The sequence below is a fragment of the Hyposmocoma kahamanoa genome, unplaced genomic scaffold (genome assembly GCF_003589595.1).
Source record: "Hyposmocoma kahamanoa isolate Upper Pololo Valley unplaced genomic scaffold, ASM358959v1 92, whole genome shotgun sequence".
NCBI lineage: Eukaryota > Metazoa > Arthropoda > Insecta > Lepidoptera > Cosmopterigidae > Hyposmocoma > Hyposmocoma kahamanoa.
In genome coordinates, this window is record NW_020654748.1 from 6,700,666 (window position 1) to 6,726,435 (window position 25,770).

At 35.2% G+C, this 25,770-nt stretch overlaps 1 protein-coding gene across 3 annotated transcripts in view; it reads right to left on the bottom strand.

Moving 5' to 3' along the window:
* Positions 1 to 25,770, bottom strand: part of LOC113236573 (cAMP-specific 3',5'-cyclic phosphodiesterase) — a 572,464-nt gene that overhangs the window by 47,722 nt on the left and 498,972 nt on the right. For all 3 annotated transcript variants that reach the window (XM_026472709.1, XM_026472708.1, XM_026472710.1), the window contains one exon: positions 22,205 to 22,266. In XM_026472709.1, coding sequence (XP_026328494.1) covers positions 22,205 to 22,266 — 62 coding nt within the window. The remainder of the gene's footprint in view (positions 1 to 22,204; positions 22,267 to 25,770) is intronic.

A 25,770-nucleotide genomic window follows, 5' to 3' on the forward strand; every position in this document is an offset into this window, starting at 1 on the left:
AAACCGGAACTGATACCTAATTGAACTGGGGCCTTACCATGAACTCTTATTACAGTTCAATATAGGTTCGTAACGGCAATAAAGCGGGATGGTGATATACACTTCATGTAGCGCTATCTCACAATGATTCATTTTAGGTCCTGAACTGAATCGTAATAAGAATTCATGCTAAGGCCCCTGGTACCTAATTGGTGTACCACCTTTCCAACTAAAAATATTCATCGAAATCGGTTCACAAATGTCGTGTCGTGTAATCGCGTCATATACACACAAAAAATAAACGAATGGAGAACCTCCTTTTCAGAAAAAGGTTAAAAATAATATGAAAAAGCACCGCATATTGGTTTATGTTTAAACGTGCTTACACGCCGTTCGTGTGGTTGGTTTAGATTTCGCGGCCTAATGTTTATGGTTGTTTAATATCAGTTACTGGAGTATAACATCAAAAAAGGCTACCAGGCTAAAGCGATAGATAATGGAGTAATTACGAAAGGGCGGATCGACGTAGTACGTTATATCAAATCAAAGCACTTATTATATCTGAGTGGGTCGCGTATTGCGTTGAAGTTTATTGGAAATGTATACGAAATTTAGGTTTTCAGATCACGTTTGTTAGACCGATAAAGTAGATAATTAGGAAAAATAAGGTAATGGGTTTTTGGGTAATCCGAACTACATTACAATATTGACTTAGACGGTGCAATGGCCGCAAATGGAAAATTGCAATATAGAAGTACAAAGATGTTTTGAACTGTACGACGATTGTTAGTAGATTCCGTGAATTATGTATTTGTTGTAAAAATTAGGAAGAAGTTCTCTTTAGACGTAGTTCTGCTTTAAGTCTTTATTTGTAACTAGAAAATTAGTATACACAAAGTCACATCTACAAAAAGTTAAGTAAAAAAATATTATAAATATTTTTCCAATTTTTGTACCACATTTTTGTTTTTCTTTTAAATACATTTATTCGACATTGCATAGCATTGCATTGCATATTAATCCGTATAGACTTTAACAATTACTATATAATAAAATTACTTTAAAATATTTTCACTGAATACTCAACTTACTTCTAAACTTAAATTCCTTTCTTCCAAACTTACACCCATCAAAATATATGACAGTAGAGCAGGTACCAGATTTCAAATATCTTGGTAGTATTATCACAGAAGATTTCAAATGTACAACTGACATAAAAACTAGAATCGCAATAGTAAAACCCAAAAAAACAAAAAAAAGGTTTTCCATAATAAAAAAACACATTTTCACCTCTAAAATACCTATACAATTGAAAAAAAGAGCATAAAACCTATGTCTGGAGTACCGCACTGCATAGATGCGAGACGGGGACAATAACAAGTAAAGACAGAGAGAGATTGGAATCATTTGAAATGTGGTGCTGGACGCGAATGGAAAAAATAAAATGGACTGAAAAGCCATCAAATGAGGAAGTTTTGGAAATAATGCAAAAGAGAGGAGAAGGGGGAAAATGTTTGGACATTTGTTGCGTAGTGACGAATTTGTGAAAGTAATAATTAAGGCGAGGATAGAAGGGAAAATAAAGAGAGGAAGACCAAGAATGGCGTAAAGTGAACAAATAAAAAAGATCAAAGTGAACAGCTATAGAGAGGTCAAAGAACTGGCTATGACCCGTGAGGAGAGGAGAAGGCTACACCAACAAGAATCTGGCTCTTAAATAACATGATGACTCAACTTACTGAATACTTTCATTACTATTATTAGGGTGGCTTCATTTGGGGTCTATGCTGCCCCTCACCACTGCGACCGTCAACTGATCTATTGTGATCAGCACCAATTATAGTTTGGAGCCAAAGCTAACAGTATTAAAGAACTGAAAGACGTTCCTGGCTAGGTCAGTTTTTATATCTTCTGGTAGAGGCATATGCCTCCTCAGTATAGAACTTCGTACTCCCATCAGGAGATACACAGTAGTTTTTTCCGCCTCGTGGCAGAATCTACACCCTCTATTTTCTCTCTGCCCAATATTTGACATGTGAGACTCAAGTGAGCATTCTCATGCCATTCCTGTCCAATGACAGAGCTTCTCTACGGTGTCTGGCACTGTAGGCAGCTATCAGGGCTTTTGAATACTCAAGGCTCTTGCTCTGTAGTCACACTTCTCGGGGGACATTGGTGCTCTCGTTCTGCAGAGTGAGCTTTGCCAGGTTGTATGCTAAATGTATAAAGGGTTTGGATCCAATAAAGGTTTCCCTAGCATCAGCTTTTGCCAGTTCATCCGCTCCCTCATTACCCTCGACTTCAGAGTGGCCTGGAACACAGCTCAGGATAACTTTATTCCTTTCCCCGAGAGTATACAATAAATATACACAGCTTTTTAAAATTCTCAACGTTTTGGTGACTGAGGATAGGATACTTTCATTGGTGGTGCTTTTATAATTTGAGTGTAGGCATAAGAAGATTATTTATCCCAGTAATTTAAACAAAGAAAAAATGTTGAGTACAAATTCGGGATTATCTCATAGATTATGGAAAACAAAAGCACTTATCAACGCCATAATAAAAGGACACGTAATTTGCCCAAGTTCGTGAATTAACATGCAGCGTATATTTTCCATACACAGCATTTATCACGAGATAACCGAAATTATTTAATATGACGAATGACGTTTTGTGGAATATGATGTTTTGACGGAATATTGTAAACACACATTTTCCCTATTTGTTTTCTAAATTATCCGTAAAGCCCGTATTGTAGCCACTGCAGATAGGAAAATATTGACAATAGTGAAATTGAACTGCCTTGAGTAGGTAACTTGACGCTAATATAGTAGATCGGGAGTTAACGACGAGTAAAAGAAATAAGATCAGAATTTTTATATTAAGCAATGTCTAAGACAACTGCAAACCAATAATAGACAACTGCTATGACACTGACATATAAACACATACTGGCTTTCTTTTTATGATACCAAGTGACAGGATGAACAAATCGTGCGTGTGGTGGTAAGCGACCCGCCTGTCCATAGAGAGCTTTGAATCGCAAACATCTGAGGGGCACTGCGACTGCGCCCGTCTCACCCATAAATAAAAGTTGACAAGTCTCATGTGTCCGTAATTTCACCAGCACTCTTACTTTTCAAACCGGAACGCAGTAATGCTCACATTACCGCTTGGTGGCAGAAATAGATAAAGTATATTATGTTAAATTTAAATATTTTGTATCAGTGACAACTTTACCAAGTGTTTTTGTTTCTCATTGTTACTATTTTTTTCGCAAAGGGAGACCTAGTGCCTCAAAACACAGGGTTATAACTAGTATGAGCACAAGTCTTCCACAATGAAAATGTTCTTAGATTTAAGTATCACTGTGGAATAAAGTAAAATTATTATATATAAAAGAGGCCAAAAATAAATACAGTTAAGTTTAGAATCGAAAAAACAGAAACATTTTAAAGGTTGGAAAAAATTTAAAAACAAAAAATATATGAAAACGAATGTTGCGATTCGTTACATCGATCGCCCGGGCAGAGAAAAGGCCCGTTGGGAGGTCTTCTGCACGGCGGCCAAAAAAAGAATTCCAGAAAAATAGAATTTAAATCTAATAATAAACACAGGGTAATTAAATTCATTAGGCAATAAACGCCTACGCGACACGCCCTTTTTACTGAACGCTTACAATAGCATCCTGAACCAAGGTTGCAACCCCCTGGGTTCTCTCAAGACCACTACTTAGCATAAAACGCCGCATTTATTAAGAGTTCTCAACTGGCGTTTTTTTCCGGTAGCGCTGTAAAGGCCATCGCATTGGCAGCGGACACTACACATAAATAGTACACATACATAAACACGTACACATGGTTAAAAAATGAAACAGTTTTTTCGGATCTAAATCTCGTATTTGTTTACAAAAAAAAAATGCGAATTTTGTCTTGAATATGACCATGGGATCTGTAAAACGCCCGAAACGTTGGTTTGTTTGAACAAATTATGCGATTTAAATCCGAAAAAAGTACTTTCATTTTCAAAGCTAAGTACATAGTTATTCTCAAATAAACAAGTAAACAATTTTAGTTATTTTATTTTTTTTTAAATATTATTTCAATGAATTTCACATTACGTATATTGAATATTTTGACATCTCGATTTTGAAAATTTAAATTCCCAATGTTACACTTTATATATTTCATCATATACTTAGTTGTTACTAATATAAGGTTGCTTACTAACAAACTATGGACCTACGCTGTCTGAGAACAAAAGATTTTTATTTTTATATTTCAAATATGCGTTTAGCCCGCTACTTTGTTCGTTTTAAAAAATACCCTATCTGAAACATAGACACAGCTACTCGTATATCTTTCAAATGTCACCCGATCCCGTTTCGCCACTTCGGAGTGATTGAGTAAAAATCACTTTTCAAACATTATTACTATTACAAAATTCCAATAGTTTCTTGAATTAAACGGAACGGGAGCGAAATAGGAATATTGGCACGAGGAACATGTTGTGAAAATAACCCTTCTGAGAATGTCGTAGAAAAGAGATACGTGCGTAATCACATGAGATGCATCATAACTTCAAAATAGCAGTACGAATGCAGTCCGAAAGCTGTTTGGATGCACACAACGTTTTGCTATGATGCAATCGTTACGCGTCTCGTGTGACTATGCTCTAAGGGATAAAATCACGACTTGCACAGCAGCGTCTGAAGCATCACAAGGTAAAGGCTGAAAATTTATTTTTGGACTCTCAAATTACGGTATTAATGACTAACGAGTTTTGAAGTCATGGTGCTACTAATACAAAAACACATTTCCTTTTTTAAATATACATTTTGGAACACACAATTCGAGCCACATTGCATTTTTATTTTTAAAGGGCTAGAATACAAGAATATCGTTAATTATTTCCTGGATTTACAAAATCAAATTTTTCAATGTCCTTATTGAAAATTTCAATTTATAAATGACGTTTAGTAGCTTTAAGACTGCATCAATATTTTTTGATTTACATTATAATATTGATATTTATTTAGCCCAGGGCATTTAATATTGAAAATGTAAGGTGGTTCGAATTATCAGTTCAACTTTGATAATAATCAATATTGAGTTTGCCCATAATATAGTCGATATGCCCATAACTTTGATTCTCAATAGTTCGTTAAGATTTGGCGACAGTCCGAATGTTAATGGCCCAGTTCAAGAAACCCTTAAGACCATTTAGAGATTTTATGCACTAACGACACCATTTGCGAAAACTCTACATTGTCTATGTCTATGGTTTAATCTCACCGTTTTGTTTCTGTCACGTCTCTTCGTCAAGTTGAAAAAAAAAATATATTCATAATTTTATAAATATTTTAATTTTTTATGAATTTAAAATGTAATGAATTATTAAAAATCATGGCACAAAAGTTGTTGTTTATGATGTTAGGAATATAATAATGATAATAATAACAACGTAAAACACTCATAACCCCACACTAGGGAAGCCCTGATTCGCGAGTGCCATAGGCACACACATACACAACCATAAATTACACCCAAACTCACGAGAGAAATAAATGTAGGCCATACACATATTTCTGGACCTCAGCGTGGTAGTCCAGAATGGTAACCGTTCGGCCACAGACGCAGTATTATATCGCATTGTTAATACAATAGTGTATTAACTCAAAAAGTGTATTTTGTCAGAATCAATGAAAAACTAATACCTCACTTCCCGTGAAAGATTATATAAATTTATATATAGGTTAAAGTTTATTACTGAAATCTAAACAATTTCCTACTTGCCAAATATATTTAAAAATAAAAGGGAACTTAGTTATGAGTAAGAACTGTTTTGTCCAGAACTAGCTCACATACATACGGTTTGTCTCATTTGGAGTTAAGTAGATATATTTTAATTGTTTCTTACAATATTCTAACGACGGTTTTATTGACGTGTAGAGAACCAAATTTTCCATTCAGTAATGGTATAATCTTGAATTTCATATATTTCGAGTTATAACACTATTCTAATAGCAGTGCAATATATACATATACACACATACATGTTCACTATCATCAGGTATCATTTTCCTTAATCATTACGGATTAGGTTCAAATTACATAGCCGCGCACCGGAACGGAAGTGCATTTTTGTAACCATAGCACAATAAGCTTTATGTGAATTGTGTAATGTACAAACTAGATACGAAAACAAAACAAATTTCACGTCTTCCGAAGACTTTTCGTGCTGTCGAGACTCACTAAATTCCCGTGGCTACCGTATCGTATCTAGTTTGTACTTTATACGTTGCACAATTGCCGTAAAGGTCGTCATGATATATGTATACAATTTTATTGCAGAAATTCGCTTCCATTTCGTTACGCGCCAATGTAAATTGAGCCTAAGCATGTAATTATTTGTACTTGAAAGTATTAAAATTCAGCTTATGTCTGTGTACTTTTTTATGATACTAAGTGACGGAGCGAACAAGTCGGAGGCCTGGTGGTAAGTGACACGCCTGTCCATAACAGTTGCAGTGCCACTCAAGAGCTTTAAAACTCAAAGTTCTGAGGGTCATTGCCATTGCGCCCGTAACCCTGACGCATAAATTGACAAGTCCTACGTAGTAATGCTCACATTACTGCTTGGCGGCAGAAATAGGTAAGGTGGCAGTACTTCCCCGGACGAACTCTTTCACAAGGAGCTCTACAGCTGCTATTTTTTTTTTTGCAAATTACTGGGACCCTAACGTTACATAGTATGTTTGTAATAAGCCACGACGCGAGTGGCGTGTATGAATAGTCTTTATTGTAATAGCTTTTTTGGTTTCGGAATAAGTTGTGGCTGTTCTCTGGAGATTTTTCATTTAATTACTGCGTGGAAGGACAGGAGATGTATAGATACGTCGAGAATAGTTCAAAACTGCATGTATTTGATAATGATTTCATTCATGTTGAAAAATTTTGTATGAAAAAGAATGAATTATTATTATGTAAAAAACTGAACTCGTTTGCAAAAAAAAAAAATCATAGATCATGTACATCACGCATGCACTGCATGAAATGCACTAGTTTTTCTGCTATAGTTTACTTTCCGTAGTCCATTATTTCTTGACTTTTTTTAGTGGTGCACTTAGTGATTTGTCCAAAAAAGGCAGTACTTCCCCGGACGAACTCTTTCACAAGGTACTCTAATGCTACTAAACATGTACAATACACGTTCTCCCACACATTTGGTACCATAATGCCTAGAGGATTTATACAGTTATTTGACCATAAGCGTCATGATTTAATGTGCACGATATTCTTTCATGTTTTGTAATGACGTAAGCGGTACATCAATGTTATCGCTAAAAGGGTGCTTTTAACTCAACATCGTGAAATAAGCTGTTTGAAGTAGTATATAAACTGTAATTCAATATTTATTTATCTTTTATAGAATATTGTACATGTAAGCCAGAAAAGACGTACAAAATCGGAAAAGATTCTGTTGAAAAGCGTGAAAAGAGGCTTAGTGGTGGCTCGGAATTAGTACAGGTGAAGCTGCAGAGCCTTGAACACCGCCGTAAAGTTGTCTGCTTATCGGTATTCCACAGGATATATCACGGAGAGTGTGCGAGGGAATTGTTCGATTTAATTCCGCCTTCCTCTTTCCAACATCGCGTCGCCTGGCCGAACGGTTACTATGCCGACTGCCTCGCAGTGCCTTGATTCCCGGGCCGGGCAAAATATTAGTATGTTCTACATTAATTTCTCTCGTGAGTTTGGGTGTCATTTGTGGTTGTCCATGTGTGTGTCCATATGCGTGTGTACGTGAACATTGGGGACTAGACATAGGCTGGGGTGCCATCCTAATTTTGTGAATATTCTAAGGATTCGCACGAAACGTTTCTCTTCCACATTTAAGTGGCGAACGGCTATGAAGTGGAATTCCTTGCCTGCAGACTTATTCCCTGAACGTTGTAACTTGGGCCTTTTCAAGGTAAGAGTGAATAGGCATTATTTAGGTGTGCATGCGCGGAGCACTTTCCATCAGGCGAGATGCAGGTCAAGTGCGCACTTATTTCATCATAAAAAATTATTGATGACAATCGCGCTAAAGATAATGTGATCTCGATGACCCATGACCATGATGATAAAAGTAAGCGTCCGCATTTCCGCTTCGCACGCAACGGACGGATTGCATCAAACGGATCATCAAACGGACACTTTGTGGCAGTACGTTTACTGTATCCGTAACAATTAGAATGCCGACGAACTACCAGCTATCGTATTGCCGACGCCAATTTTCGTAGCGAGTGGAACTTGTGTGTGTAAGACAATTGATTTGGAAAGTGATGAAGAACGATTATTCATGGTACGCGGGGTGCGTCCACTGATCGGCAATCTGTATGAAGTCAATGGCACATATCGGAAAAGTTGCCCCTACGAGCAAATGCGTCTGTGTTACAACAGGCCGATACGTGCAGTCCGTACGATGCGAATCAGTGGACACAGTTGTATGAATTTTTATGCAAAGAATAGTAAAATTCATATAAAACGATATGACCGATGCATGTGATGCGGAATTGTGGACGCTTGTCTGAAGACGGAGTTATTAAATCTTGATCATGGTCGGCAATTTCTCATATTTCACTATTTAAATTGAATACTGACATTATCTATCTATAATCTATAAATTGGCGATACAGCAAAAGTGCATACTTAGTTAACTTTTAAGTTGGATGTGATTTTATACAAATATCAATTTTTGTGGAAAAAACTCATTTCTCGTTATTCAAAGTGATAAGGAAAAGTATAATTAAACCTCTAAGTTTATCCATAACTAGTTTTTTATCAGTCTACGATATGTAACACTAAATTTGAATTTTTTACTCGTAAAAAGAAAGTCATTCTCAAGACAAAACTAAGCTGTTTCTTTTTTGTAAAAATGTAAGATATTTAATTAAATTTTTATTGAATTGATATTCAATTATTTTTTGTGAAATTACTCCACTAGTTTGATATAATTATTAATGCAAAGATCGAACACTCAGAAAAAATTCCTTCGTTTCGGTCGTACATAGAAAAATTCGTGAGGTCCGTTGGTTCGTTCCGTGGCTTAGTTGGTATAGTGGTATGCAAGAAGACGTCGTCGGTTCGAATCCGACCGGATCGAAGGCATTTTTGTGAGTGTTTGATATTTGTATTAACAATTATAATAAATTAGTGGAGTAATTTCACAAAAAATAATTGAATATCAATTCAATAAAAATTTAATTAATACAGTGAATAGCGACATCTCTACTAACTGGGTGATAAATCATTCATAGATTTCTCATAGATGGCGCTACGATTAAAAAGTCGTTGAAAAACCAAATACAAAGACACGACGCAAGCACATAGAAAAATTCGTGAGGTTCGTTGGTTCGTTCCGTGGCTTAGTTGGTATAGCGTCTGGCACGGTATGCAAGAAGACGTCGGTTCGAATCCGACCGGATCGAAGGAATTTTTTCTGAGTGTTCGATCTTTGTATTAATAATTATGATATTTTCTAAGGATTTTCTTTTCTTTACTTGTCGGTTGGGAATATAAAAATATTATTGTAGATATTTTAGGTAGCTTTAAATAGCACACTAGTGTTGAGACATTGATTAAATAACAGAAATACATTTAAGTAGAAACCAAACTTATTTTATATATTATTAAGAATTTTTCGAAATGAAACTATTTTATCCAAATTACAATTACTAATGTATGCAATGTAATTTTACAATATGTATCATTTTACAATACTGTTCGAGTGCTTACTTTGGAACATTAAACGTAGAACTAGACGAAAACTACAACAATTTGACGGTTCGTCTCTGGGGGGGTCAGAGCCGCTGTGACTGAGCTTCACGTTCTAAATTTGGTATATTTTCTCTGAAGTACATCGTCAAAACATCTGCTTTTAACTTTGAGGTTTCATTAAAAGGAAAGATTCTTTCAGGAAATGAAAACATAAAATAGCAAAGTCGCTACGACAAGGAAAATGTCATTTGCCTTTAATTATCTGAGGTAAAACGATTTTACACACGTGTATTTTTAGTGTTATATTATATTATTATATTTTTATGGGCCTCACAAAAAAGCTCAAAGTTATTCAACGACTGATCGGATCAGAAATGAGGAGATCCGTAGAAGAACGAACGTCATCAACATAGCTCAAAGGATTTACAAGTTGAAGTGGTAGCGGGCAGGACACATAGCTCGTAGAACTGACGGCCGTTGGGGCGGAAAGGTTCTTGAATGGAGACCACGAACCGGAAGGCGTTCAGCGGGACGGCCCCCTACTAGATGGACGGATGACTTGGTAAGGGCGGCGGGTAACCGATGGCTGTCCGACCGGCTAGTCTGGCAATATTTGGGGGAGGTCTATGTTCAGCAGTGGACGTCTTCCGGCTGATATGATGATGATGATTATATTATTATTTATTATATTAGACGTTGCTGCGTATATCACATACGTTGCTCTAAAACCATAAGTAAGTAACTAAAGTACTTGTGTCATGGAAATCGGAGACAACGACGGTACCACAAACACCCAGATATAAAAATTAGTTTTTCTACAGTAACTCGGCGGAGAATCGAATCCGGGACCTAAGAGATGGAGACATCATGAAAACGGAATGCAAGTCACTCGACTTTTTTTTATAACACAGAATACTAAGTGGCGGGACGAACAAAACGTGCGCCTGGTGATAAGCGACACGCCATAACAGTTGCATTCAGAACTTTAAATTGCAAAGATCTTATGGGCACTGCCACTGCGCCCGTCACCCTGAGACATAAGTTGACAAGTCCCATGTACCTATAATTTCACCCTTACCCTTCAAAACCGGAACGCAGTGATGCTCGTATTACTGCTTGGCAGCAGATATAGGAAAAGTGGCAATTTCTCTGCACGAACTCTTTCACAAGGAGCTCTACTACTATTAATGTGATGATGTACTGACTTTGTGAAGACTGCTTATAACTATTTAATTTTCACTTGTCAGATGTGACAAATTTTAACCGTTTAGTGCAACTACTACAACAATAACTACAACAACTGCTTTAGTGTCTAACTATGTATCTGTTAGAATGTGTAAATATGAAATAAATAAATAAATTAAATTTTTGTCAAATTACACGAACTCTAACGTTATATATGTTTTAATACGCCATTAAAACGAATGGCGCATTTGAATAGCCTTTGTTATAATAGCTTTTTGGTTTCGGAATAAGTTGTGGCTGTTCTCTGGAGATTTTCCATTTAATTACTGTGTGGAAGGACAGGAGATCTAGAAACACGTCGAGAATAGTTTAAAATTGTATGTATTTGATAATGATTACATTCATGTTGAAAAACTTTGTATGAAAAAGAACGAATTATTATTATGTAAAAAACTGACCGCTTTTGCAAATAAAAACAATGATTATTTATCATGCATGCACTGCATGAAATGCACTAGTTTTTCTGCTATAGGTGCCCCTTTACGTAGTCCATTTTATTTTTGTGAGATTCTCTTGAAAACAGTTTTGTGTTTTGTGAACAGAAAATTGTTCACTAAGTGGGCGATTTGTAATTCACATAATACGTGGGGCGCACTATATATTTCCGAAATGATTAAGAAAAAAATTACTATAAATGGTCAGAAATTAATGTATTGTTTCTCTAAATATTCTCCGTTAGCGTTAATGCATTTTTTCATACGAATGAACCAATTTTGAAAACATGTATACCACTCCTCCGTGACAATCACTGAAACATATTTTTCATACTCTTCGACATCCTCTTCAGGTGATGAAAATCGTTGAGCGCGTAACTGGTTCTTAATTTTTGGAAATAAATAAAAGTCACAAGGTGCCAGGTCGGGACTGTACGCGAGATGGCTCATAAGGCCAACGTTGTTCACCTTCAAAAATTCATTTGTCTGTCTGGCCGTGTGAGAACTGGCATTATTGTGGTGTAAGATGATACGGGTTTTCGGTTATTTTTACGGAGTTTGTCAATAACTTCCGGCAAACAAATGGTCGTGTACCAATACTACACTATTCATGATACAGCGATTCTCCAAAGCAACAGTAGCCACGTGTCCTGTTTTATTAAAAAAAGAAGCAATCATCCGCTTAGAGGCACTTTGAACGCGCGCCACTTTGGTTGGTTTCGGCTCATCTCGAAAGACCCATACGCTCGATTGCTACTTTGTTTTGGGATCGTAACTACAAATCCATGTTTCGTCACCTATTACTATGTCCCACACCAAATTTGACGCCCCTTCGTTGAATCTGGTAAGCGTAGCATTGCACCAAGTGACGCGATCCGTTTTTTGAGCCTCAGTCAAATTGTGTGGGATCTATCGAAAGCACAGTTTTTCACACCCAAATGTTTGTGTAGTATTGATTGTATTTGACTAATGCCTATGCTTAAAGATGCCCGAATCTCATGGTATGTCACATGCCTGTCTGTTTTGATCATACAGCGCACAGCGTCGATGTTTTTCTTCTTCACAGAATTTCGTCACTGAGATTCACACGATCGCGTTTAAATTCTGCAAACCAGCTATAAATAGTCGTCTTGCACGATGCTTCATCGCCAAAAGCAGTTTCAAGCCGAGTGACGCTCCGTTGAGCTGTTAAATTACACTTAAAGTCGTAGAAAATGATACTACGAAAATGTTCACTAGTTAAATCGATTAAATCCATGGCGATGTAGACAACCAATTTCTAAAATGACGCCACAATGTAAAAACAAGTGACAGTCAGATGAAACAAACTGTATTCTACAGCCAAAGAATTTTGTTTTCAAATCTTGTAATTACGTTTTAAATATTGTTTATGTAAGTGGCCAGTTCTGGAAACTTATAGTGCGCCCTATGTATGCCAGCTCATTTATGAAAACACTTCTGGCAAAAAAATCACTTCAAAAGTTCTTGTAATTTTTTTTTAGTGGTGCACTTAGTGATTTGTCCAAAAATACGAAAAGTTGAACTTTTGAATCATCAATTTCCGAACCCCAATGTAGTAGTGAAATCGATTGGAATTCTCAACAATACCTCCTCATTTGAACTGCCTCCGTGGCCGAACGGTTACCATGCCGGACTGCCACGCAGAGGTCCCAGGTTCGATTCCCGGGCCGGGAGAAATATTTGTATGGCCTACATTTATTTCTCTCGTGAGTTTGGGTGTAATTTGTGGTTGTCTAATTGTGTGTCCATGGCACCCGCGACACAGGGTTTCCCTAGTGCGGGGCTTTTTAAAAAAAAAAAAAAAAATTTCGTTTTTACCATCACTTCCGGGCCACCCTGTATATAAATATATGCTATATATGATTTATATGAAAAGCCGTGGTAGCCTAATATGGTTTACTTATTCGAATTCGGGCTCGTACCTCTTCATTTTTTTTTTAATTTAGTTAGGAATTTAGAATGACCTTTTCGTTGAAGGAAAACATCGTGGTGAAATCTGCATGTCGACGAAGATTCACAAGTTTCAGGAAAACATGTGTTTGACAGACGATGGTCTAAATCCTCGCCTTAGAGGAGACCATGCCGAGAAGTACGACGTATAAATGGGTCAATGATGACGATGATGAATTTACGCTATAAAGGCACATTTTTCGCAAGTTTGATTAGTGATAGCACAGATAATACAATATAGTACCCTTGCCTCAACGAACTAACTTCTTTTACTGGCATCTTAGAAGAGTAACTTGTTGACCTTTACAAGCAATGATGTAGAGATTGAGTGGTATTTATTGATATAATTATCGCGTCATCTACACACGTACGCGTTAAAAATACGAGAACATATCAAGTTAAACAGAATATCACTATCTTGTCAGAATATTTGTTTCTTCGGGCGCTGCTATTTTTTTATTTTTTTTATTAGTTCACCAACAACTGCTTACACTAAAACTACAATAAGGGAAGTACATAATAGTGCTTATTGCTAAGTACAACAATTAATTACTAGCAAACACCGCATTCTATAAATTGTAAACACGTCATATAAGATATACCTATATCAACATTAAACAGGAACTTTCAATTGTGTCTCTTTATTCTTCTTCTATTTTCAATACTCAATACTCAATATATTTATTGCATTCATATGGTAAACATGTCTTAAATTTAAAATAATGCTACACATATGAGCCCCTTATTAGGGATAACAATAACAGCAGAGGTAGGCCGAGGTTTCAATTATTAATTAAAATTGTTATTTATCAAATAATAACATTTAAAAAAATGTCATATAATAATAAAGAAATACGTCATATTGTGAGTAGAATTATGTCACTTGAAAGTTTGAATTTAATTAGATTATAATTATAGATATATAATTATATACTACAAAGTGATGCCACTGTAGTGCTACTACAGTAGCATAACCCTACATTTTACACGTTATATTGTAGTATAGATTACAGTTTTAAGTTTTTTTAAATATGTGGATAAGCGTAATATAAAATCAATACATACAAATGTATATAATTTTTTAAGTTTATCCCGCAGCCTGAAAGTTACTTGAAAGAAAATCTGCTTTATTATCTTTTATCCTAACTAACTGCTTCTGAGGCCGAGCTGTTATCATGCTGGTCTGCCACGTAGAGGTCCCGGGTTCGATTCCCGGGCCGGGAGAAATATTTGTATGGCTTACATTTATAACTCTCGTGAGTTTGTCGTTGTCTACATGTATGTTCATGACACTCGCGACAAAGGGTTTCCCTAGTGCGGGTCTATGAGTGTGTGCTTTAGTTATTTATCCTTCCTTTGTCTCTGTATTTTGTTCAAGTATACAATAAAGTGTACTCGTATTGTTAATATAAGTAAACGAAAAAAACAGTTACAAGAATCATCAGAACAAATTTGCATAATTCATTCTCAAGGTGACCGTATTGTAACAGCACACAAAAAATACTTTGTCTCAGCATGAGTTTTCAGCGGAATCCAGTTTTACTAAATTCACCGGTCAGAAGATCGAAGAAGTACATTAAACCTTACATTGTCATTCGAAGTCATTTGTTACCTCGTTTTTTTTTTAATCAATTCCAACCCTTAGGCACTGAACAATCCAATCGAAAGGGATCACGCATCTTTATCTGATTTACTTACGTTGAAGTAGGTACATACCGTTTATTTGGTTAGGGATGGAAAAAAAAAAACATGTAAACCTACGGGTTCAATTCCTCCACCGTAATAAAAAAGAAATGAGTTAATCGAAATTTGATTACATCTTTCGGTGTCTTAGACGTATGAGAAATTGATTGAAGGATCTATAAAAATTGTCTTGTCCTGATCGCTGACTAAAATTTATGAAACAGCGGATGTTATTATTATTGTCGATACAAAGACCTAACAAACAAAACAGAAAAATTCATTCAATAAAATAATTTGTAAAACTTAATGTAGCGTAAATTGGAATGTTTTCTTTGTAAAATTAAAAATAAGGTATTTAATTAATAACTATTGTAACTATAGTGAAAAAATAGGGTGGTTTGCATTAATATTAGACATAACTGGTTGAAGACTGTACCACCTCAGTCAACCGTGACCATGGGACCTGTAAAGGGCCCGAAACGTCGGTTTGTTTGAAAAAACAAATATACGCGATTTAAATCCGGAAAAATAGTTTCATTTCCTAGATGAATATCATTCAATCTGGACACTGGCAAAATTGTCCTCTGTGGGACAAAAGCCAATACACCCAAAAAAAGTGACTATCATGTTAGTAAATACATCATGAAATTCAATAAAAATGCAGCTGATATTACGCCTTGATTTGCGAGTATAGCAGTTCAGTCCACGTCCTGAACATCCAATATTGTTAAAACTCATTTTAACGGCCGAACTTTGGCAAGCTACGTAGGTACGTGTTTATATTTAAGCGTGTGCCGTTTAAGGAAAAACGCGTGCTTAACTTACGCAAGTTTACTCGCGTGGAAACTCTTCCGTTAATACATACCCTTAGACCTTACATATACTTATGTATATATTAAAATTAAGGAGAACAGGGTTTCCCTAGTGCGGGGCTATGTTAAGTGTGTGCGTGATTATTAATATATACATATATATATATTCTATTATGAACTTATGTTAAGAATGTTATTGTTTCACCTTTGGTACTAATGTTGGTGTAGGTGAAACCTGAAAAATAGTATGTATCGTTGAGGTCCTATCTTTTTAATTAGCAACTTTTTGTAAATGAATGAGTAAATTAACGAACGAATGAATAAATGAATATAATGCGTTAATATGCTATTGAATAAATACGTCTTTATTATTTTTAATACCGATTGATTCTCCGACCAGGCGCGGTGTGGAATTTCACTCCTATACTTGTAAGCGATCAAATTGTAATTACAAAGCGTCTATACTTCTACGTTCAATATACTTACAGCTACGAGTGGAACTCTTTGTCATGTCATCTATTTTTCGAACAGTACGCCCTGGATATTATGTCGGAGTGATCAGAGCATTCAGTCATTCAATCATTAACGATCGATGTTGCCTTACTAAAACGACTATAAAAAATGCAACGACTATAAAAAATATGCATAATAATAATTTAGAGTGGTTATACGGCGACTTTTACCATCGATGCAAACTCGCGACTGCATCGATACAAACGCGCGACTGCATCGATAGAAACGCGCGATTGCATCGATACAAACGCGCGACTGCATCGATACAAACGCGCGACTGCATCGACACAAACGCGCGACTGCATTGCTGCAATCGCTTATTAATAGAGGTGGGCGTTTAAACGAAAAGCAAATTATAAAATAAACTCTTAAGCACGCTTTTTATTTTAAATGTAAGCGTTGGTCAGTTCTTTACTCAACAATTTAATTTTTTACAACGTGCCTGAGTTTCAAGTCCCACCATTTATATTTCCTAAATAAATTAATTCGTCAATATGAATAATAATTTTATAAATAAAAATAAAACTCGTTGAACGTTGAACGTTGCAAGCTTTTTTAACATAAAAGCCAATGCGCTTATACGTTTTTCTAATCGATTTTTAAGCTTCAAACTAAAAAAACGTTTAAGTGAAAAGCGCTTAAAAAATCTTTTTTTAAAAAGCTGCAATGTTTAAAAAAATAACCAGTTTTTCATATCTCTACTTATAAATCACAAGTGTAGCGATGCAACCGCGCGTTTGTATCGATGTAGTCGCGCGTTTGCATCGTTTGCATTTGTTGTAATTTTGTGTAATGTGGCGTTACAATAAATGCTTTCTATTTCTATTTTATATTAACCCGTTCATAGACAGTAACGTCATTTACCGTAAAATTAAAAATCAGAATACGGTAGTACGGGGTACCTCGTTTCTCTATATGGATCTCAAAAAAACAACTACGGTCTTTACAGAGCGATTGCCAACCGCTTTTTGTGTAGTCGCCGCGTACTGCTTCACCATAGAGAAGTATCAACAACGTATCTACAAAATTCAATTCTTTATATTGAATCAATATAAGCATTAAAAAAGCAGTTTATGTGGTGCTATTTACGTACTGTCTATGAACGAATGTAACGAAAATGGAAATATACTGAAGTAGATAATTGAATGATTAATAAGTTCACTTTTATTAAGCACTATATCTATTTATTGCTGGATTTAATAAAATTGAATCATCACAGGGTTTTCCAAGTGAATTGGGTTTTCCACAAGCCTGTTCTATGAACTTTCTTAATGATTGATAAGTAAATTCATATAATCTAAATAACATCATGTCTGTTTTATTATTGGTATTAACAAAATATGTATATAAATATATTTAATAGTATTTGTATATGAAACTCTGTTTCATTGGTTGAATTTTTAATATCAATATTTCTTTTACTACTGTTAATTTAGAAAATCGCTAATCATGCAATTTCATCTCTTATTACAATTGCTTTTAGCAAAATTGTGGAGTTAATCTAATAGATAGAGCGCGGTTTTGGAAGTGTTCATCGGCAAAATAAATGATCAAAAACAGAGTTTGTCGCACGACTCAAAAGTGACGTAGTACAGAGGACATCACATTGCACAGTTTCAAAATTTTAGAAATATTGTAAGAAAATAATAAATAAAATAGTAATAAATGTGACGATTTTCTTGTACACGAATGTTCTGCGTTTTGCAAAATTATGTACGAAACAATTTACGAAAATGTCTTCTCTTATTAGAGTACACTCTGTGTGAAGTTTAATCAGTGAGAATCAGAGTATAGTAGCAGATGGAGTGCACGAAACGGGCCTCCCCGTACGCCGTACTCCTTTCCTGCACATCTGAGCAACAAATGGGCTTTGAACTTTTACTACGATGCCAAGCATTACAGTGCATGTCAAACTTGAACAACACAAAGAAAAATTCCTTCGATCTGACTGGATTCAAACCAGGCCCTGTGCTCTCGTTCACCGTCCGAAACAATCACTGTAACACGTGATGCGAATGAAGCTTCATACTTAACATTGTTTTTGAATTTGGTCGAGTATAACTTATTTGACAGTTATTGTTTCGGTCGGATGTCGGACGAAATACGAGAGTGGGTCGCCGCTTTTACCAACTTAGCTACATACTGAGTTATGAAATCTTACGAATTTCTCTGCTTGTTGCAGGGACCTAAAATGAATCGTTGTGAGACAGCGCTACATGAAGTGTATATCACCATCCCGCTTTTTTGTCGTTACGAACCTATACTGAACTGTAATAAGAGTTCATGGTAAGGTTACAGATAAAAAAATAATAATACTGAGATGGATTACCCAGTAGTTACGTCGAATCACCACATTCTGAACTATGAGATATAAAAAAAAATTGTTTAATTTCCAAGTCCACATTATTCTAAATGTTTAAACGTGCATTTTGTAAACGTCAACTACCAAGTAAAATCAGTATTGTGGAAAGAAGATCTGCCTTTATTCACGCTATTCTTGAAAATCATTTTTCTAGAAGTTCAACGATCACCGACATGTTACACATAATGATTTTTATGTTTACGACGTGCTATGGATTCTTCGAAGGCTTGTATATCACCATATTAATCACCCCAGATAAGAATAGTAAACACTACGTAATAATGACTGCGAGATATGCAAGCAATCTGATTTCTCCGTATTACTTTCATGAACATCTTACAGTTCATGGTCGTAAATAGAAACATTAGGAATGCTATAAATAAGTATTGTGTAAATAAAAAATAATTATGTAAACGAATTATGATTCGGATGTGGAGATAAAGGAGAAAAAGTATTTTTGAATCACCAATTAATATGCATGATAAATTGAATCTTGCCATGAAGCACGTGTTCTAAGATAAATTATGCGTGTAATAAAAAATACCCGCTACCAAATCATGATAGCTAAAACTGAAACGTCATACGTTAAATTGACTTTCATGACGTGAAATAAAGCAATATATAAGGAATGCTTTAAAATGTGTATTGTATTAATAAAACATAATTATGTAAGCGAATTATGAGTCAAATGGGGAGATAAAGGAGAAAATAAATTTCTGAATCACTTAATTAATATGCAATGACACAAATTGAATCTTATCATGAAGCACGTTTTCCAAGATAAAATTATGCGTGTAATAAAAAAAATCCCGCTACCGAATCATGATAAATTAAACTAAAACGCCATGATTTTTCGTGACGTGAAATAAAGCAATATAAATACTTTGAAACCGATGATAATAAGGGAAATGAAAATATTTTTCCGAGTATAAAGTCCTGGATGTATTTTCAAACAAACAAAAGTTTTTGGCTTGTTACAGACAGTCATTTGCGACAGTGGGACCTGTAAAGAGCCCGAAACGTTGGTTTCTTTGAAAACACATGATTTAGTATATCGTATCCAAAGTATAATAAAGCCCACAAAGTCACTTTAGAGTGAAAACCTCGCATACGCGTTTTCACATAGTCGGTATTTACTGATTTTCGTTGAAGAACTTAACTTATAAACTTGTCGCTCAATTGTATTATTAAAGTAACATGGTATTTGAATGAGGTATACTTTAACTAATTAAAATGCTAACTACAAACATTATTGCGTTTATTACATTTTACACCATATTTTCATCTTCGTCGTGAAAAATTATATAGACATCACATACGACAATTTCATTCTAAGACGACGACATGTGATTATACGTCAAAAATCTTTGATCACATGAAATATAATGTCATAAAAATAATACGGACTATATGAAACAAATTAATATCTATACGAGTACTGTAAAAGCCGTGGCAGCGTGGCGTGTGTTTGAAGGAAATCGTGATGAAACCTGCAGGTTGAAGAAGATTCACAACGAAAAAAGATGATATATATAAAATTTAAAATAAAATGGCCAGCAGTTTCTTGGTGAATAATTAATTCTACACCCATTTACACCACAAGATTTTTAACAATTAAATTATGTTGTATCTACGTAAATCAAATATAGTTTATTATTTAATTTATTCTATATCGAAGCGGCGAAAACAATTTAATCAATATTCAACTGTACAAAACCTTAGCACCACATTTACACCATCACACCACAATCCTGTCATAATTACGTGTCGTATTCGCAGGTAATTTATAAATTATACACGTACACGATCTGTAAATAACTGACATCGTATAACGCACCTGCACGTTTACAATGCCACTTAAAAGGACTCGTAGTCTTCGTCTCTTCAATACAGAAAATCTAGCAAAATATTTTTATGAATCTTTTGATGTGACAGACTCATGCTGTGGACATGCCCTCAGTGGGAAAAAAATTCACGGTAGATTGATACAACCCATCAATATATACCTAAACACCTCTCAACACGGGAAGTCAATCTGCTATTCTATTTGGGTACAATGGGTATCAACATTTTATGTGTCTACATATACAAAAAATGTTAGACCATAGTGTTTGTATACGCTATACACTCTCGATTAATTCATTTTTCTGCCGCCAAGCAGTAATGTCAACATTACTGTTTTCCGGTTTCGAAGGGTAAGGATGCTGGTGAAATTACAGACACATGGGACTTGTCAACTTATGTCTCAGGGTGACGGGCGCAGTGACAGTGTCCCGCAGATCTTTGTGATTTAAAGCTCTGAGCGGCACTGCTACAGGCACGGACAGGCGTGTAGCTTACTATCAGGCGCACGAGTAGCTCGTCCCGTCATCACCAACTTATTACAAAAAAAATTGAATACATATTCGTAAAGAAAAAGGTGAACGAACTTAAAACTAAACAACTCATAAACCTAAACCTAAACAAGTCAATGACTTCGAAACTACAAAAGCATTGTATAACTTTTGAAACTTCAAAAATATATCCAAGTAGAAATACATAAAAGTTTTTATTATTTTTACAAAATGTAATTTAGTTTTTTTTTAAAGTATACAATGCAGCGAATGGTGTCATGTAAATCCGTATTATATTATTTCCAAATTACAGTACTATAATATTGATGATGTTAAAGAGCTTGTGAACTTTTTAACTCTTCCATAATATAACAGTACACTTTCCTGTTAATTTTGTGTCTATTTTAAGTACTTTGAAGTGTATATTTGTTTTCGTTAATTATTAAAGAACACTAAATATTATTTAATTAGACGAGTAGACGCCCGATGGACTAAAGCAGTCACGGAATTATGGCTAACAAGAGACAAGGAGCTCTACTGCTATTAAGATGATGATGACGATGATAAGTATACGATATTAGGTTACTATTTTCTTTTAAATATGTAGTTACACAATTTAGCAGTGGCAAGGCGTTCATATAACTCGATTCCCACCGGCTTGTCAAAATTTTTCCAAGTATTATCAAAAGACTATATAGCGCGTATACTCTACCATTTAAAAAATGTATGTTCAAAATATTCAATAAAACTTTGTGCCTTTTTAGCATTGACTTACAAATAAATGGACGACGGGTCTAATACAAAAACCACGAAAAAAATGTCCCAAGTCAACCTATTCGAAATTTAAATTGTTATGTCATCGCAGTATCGCGCTGTCCGTAGAACAAATGAAGACTAAAGCGGAGTGTCGCGCTCTGTATACGATTTTAGCGCCTTACAAGCGCGGACACTTTTTAGCGCGGACCCGACGTCCATATAATTGTAAGTCAATGCTTTTTAGCGGCAAAAGAAGTTTTTGTTAAGGTAGGTAGGTGTATTTTGTTGTAGACCGACTTTATCATCGATTATTTTCACGCTTCGCCACAAGACATTACCATAAGAAACTTACCTCCAGGATTAAGATTTTTTGGCTGAGGCGTAACTGCCGCTGCTCCTGAAGATCTTCGTGATCTGGAATTAGACAAGAGCAAATATTATTAAATTTTATTTATATATCTGATTGAAATGGTTTATGCAGACAATTAACTTATAGAAATTGGTTTATGTCCGTCTACGCTAAATGAATTTTGCTCTGACGCTAGCAGTGCATTCCGTCATTGGAGCTTTATTTTTGCTAAAAATAAACAAATGTTTTCTATTTTTGATTCGGAAAGTTCTTGTAGCGATTTACCTCCGATGTTGTTAGAATATACCGTTGAAACAATTAAAAATTACGAAATGAAGATATATTTCAAAAGTCTTTATGGCACGGGTAAACAAATTAAAATTGAAATCGTCATTACGCACTACTGACTCATTTGTAAGGCAGATTCGGCCGAGAAGAATGAATAATTAACTTTAGGGGTTGATCTCCACCAATAGGCATTTGTCATTTATAAGCTTATTTAATACATCATAGACAGGAACAGCCTAAATGAACTGAACAAGTTACTATCTTAAATTTTTGTCACCCAATCAGGCAGAAGCTGTGATAATACTAGTATAACCCTTTCTAAATAAAGTTTTTGTTTCACGTTGTATTGTGAACCTTGCAAAAGTCAAATAATTAATTGAAATATACAACATTGTTTGTAAAATTGTAACAACCTCGTAGGACTGGGTATATTACTAACATCATCAACTTTTGTTTCATGACTTTCAACAGATTTTATTTTGGTACAAAAATAAAAATATTTTAATAGACCGCTCTAAACGCTTTAAAGTAAACGGTGATAGCTCAGTGCGTTAACAAAAGATAGCGTTAGCGTAAAGCTGGATTTACATTTGCGTGACGTGTCGTGTCGTGACGCGTCAGAACGGTATCGGTTTCATATATTTAATATCGTTGGATTTCTAATAGTGTGTCGCAATCTGACGTGACGGCTTGTGCTGTGTATATGAAACCGACACCGTCCTGACGCATCACGACATGACGCATCAAAAAAATGTAAATTCCGCTCAAATTACAATCCGATCTACTATTACATATCTAAAAAGTGTCAGGTGGTTACACTAAAGATTTAAAAGTTTATTTTTGGTAAATTTATTATGTTTTGTAAAAAGGAACAAAAATTGTTATTTATGATGTTAGTAATATAATTCAGCGAGGTTCTTAATATTTTGTAAATAACCCTGTATATTTGAGCAGAAATTTTATTATAGAAACGTATGCATTGCCTCTTAAATTAATTTGTGGTGACGACTATCTGCCGGTTTATTTTTCTTCCTTTTATTATCATGTCATCACTATCATTCACGAAAAGAACACTATTCTTCTAAACATAAATTCTATTATTATTATTGATACAAATATCGAACAAATACAAAAAAAAATCGACTCACAGCGACTGTTGGAATTTTTCTTTGTATTTGTTCGGTCTTTGAATGAATAATAATAAATTAAATGGAATTAGAACCAAACTACTGGATAGAGCTTCGTAATCTCAAAATTCTTTGAGCAGAACGTGTTATTTAAACTATAAGAAGAAATTGTCGCGGGATCAAATCACCAGCACAAGTATCGCCAAATGTCGCCGGATATCGTGAGGGCGCGTTCCCATTACGTCGTAACGTTTTATTTGTGTTTGGACGATTGTCGCGTCTAGCCTGTTCCCATAACACGACTATCTGTTGTGACGCTGTCGTGGACGTTTCTTTTGTCGTTGAACGACTGTCGTGTCTATCTATTCCCACTAGATCGTGACGATAATTTATCGGTTTACGGCAGCCGTCTTATCGTTTGCACGACAGAATCATTTGAAGCTGCGATTATGCTAGCCAAGCTGATATTAAATAAAACGTCACATTTTTATCGTGACGTTTTATTTATCGTCTGACGACTATCGTTCTAGCTCTTCCCATCGTCACAACAATCTGTCGTGGTAACGTCAAAAAAGTCGTGAAAATCAAGTTAATCGTGTTATACTATATTATGTGAACAATTTCATTTAAATATACAAGCCACGACACTTTAAACTGTACAACTATCTGTTATCACGACATAATGAGATTGCGCCCTTAGTGTTGTGTGTCGATCTGGTGACAACCCTAGAGTTAATCTCATAACAACGGAACGACAATAAAGGGATTCTCAAAGATTAAACGTCAACATCTAAAGAGAGAGCCCACATCCAATAAGCGTGTTTATTCTAAATAAAAGCTTTATCTTTGATTCATCAAAATTTTTTCCGCGTATTCAAAAGGTTCTGGTAGAGCGATTACGATTTTATGTGAGTGGTTTGCGTTACTGCCGCTTTTTTCTAGAAGACATTGTTGACTTAAGTACTTACGTCTTTGTTATAAAATTTGTTACGTCATCCGTACCGCTCTCATTGCGTATTTTTTTTTATGTACGCCCATCTGATCAAAGGCATCGTAAACGCGATTACAATCAATCGTACTATTAATAGTATAATGCCAATGTTTGCGTTTGATTATAACGTTGCATTTGCTATAAATAGTTTGATGGTCGATTGGAGATAATCAGAAACATCGAGATAGTAAGGTCAGGGCCAGGCTCACGGTTTAAAGTCCGATGAACATATGTATTCTGCTTCAGATAAAATTACGATATAAACAATTAGTTGACTTGTGTCATCGATATATTTATAATTGGCAAAAAAACTATTAACACTGATTACAGTGTTAATAGTTTTTTTGCCATTAGGTCAGTTCCAGTCAGATTGGGTGAGCATGAGATCTGATTTGACCCGATGCCGCGTGTTAACTTTATAATCAAGAAGAAAGAACAAGACATTTTGTAAAATATGTACGAAATTAAAAGATACCCATTTACGGTGTTGATTTTAAAGAAAAAATCGTTTACCAAAAAGGAATAAATACGTGAATGGTTTAACCATATACAATACACCATTGGGTTTCAAACAATTTACTAATTATTTTTAAAGTATAATGTCAAAGTGACATTTTGTACATAATTGGTGAAAAGTACCGTAAGTAGAGTAAGTAAGTACAAGTAAGTAGAGAAATTTTGTTTTTGTTTTAATTTGAAGAGCTCTACCAAAAAAGCATGTTTAAACATGATATTTGTATAATTTAAACAAAACAACTTTTGTTTTACGGTTTTTAAAAACTCGGTAAACATTTATCTGCTACCGATACATAACTGCATCAACATGTGAAAATCACTTGGTTCATATTTCATAAGACGTAGAACAAGATATTTGTCGAGCTCCTTGGCCCAGTGGTAAGAACTGTGGGCTCGAATGAGAAGGTGTCGCGTTCGATTCCTGGTAGTACTAATTTGGGTGTTCTGGGAGCCCTGGAGTTAATTTAGTTGCCCCGGGACTTATAGTATACTGAATTGTTTAGTTTGAGACCAGGCAAATGGTGTAGTTGTCTGGTAGTTTAATATAAATATTTTCACGAGATCTCAAGTTATCGCAGAACACTACACTATTACAGAATACTTAATTAATTAAGGTAATCAATACGAGTACCTATATTCCTGTTGCA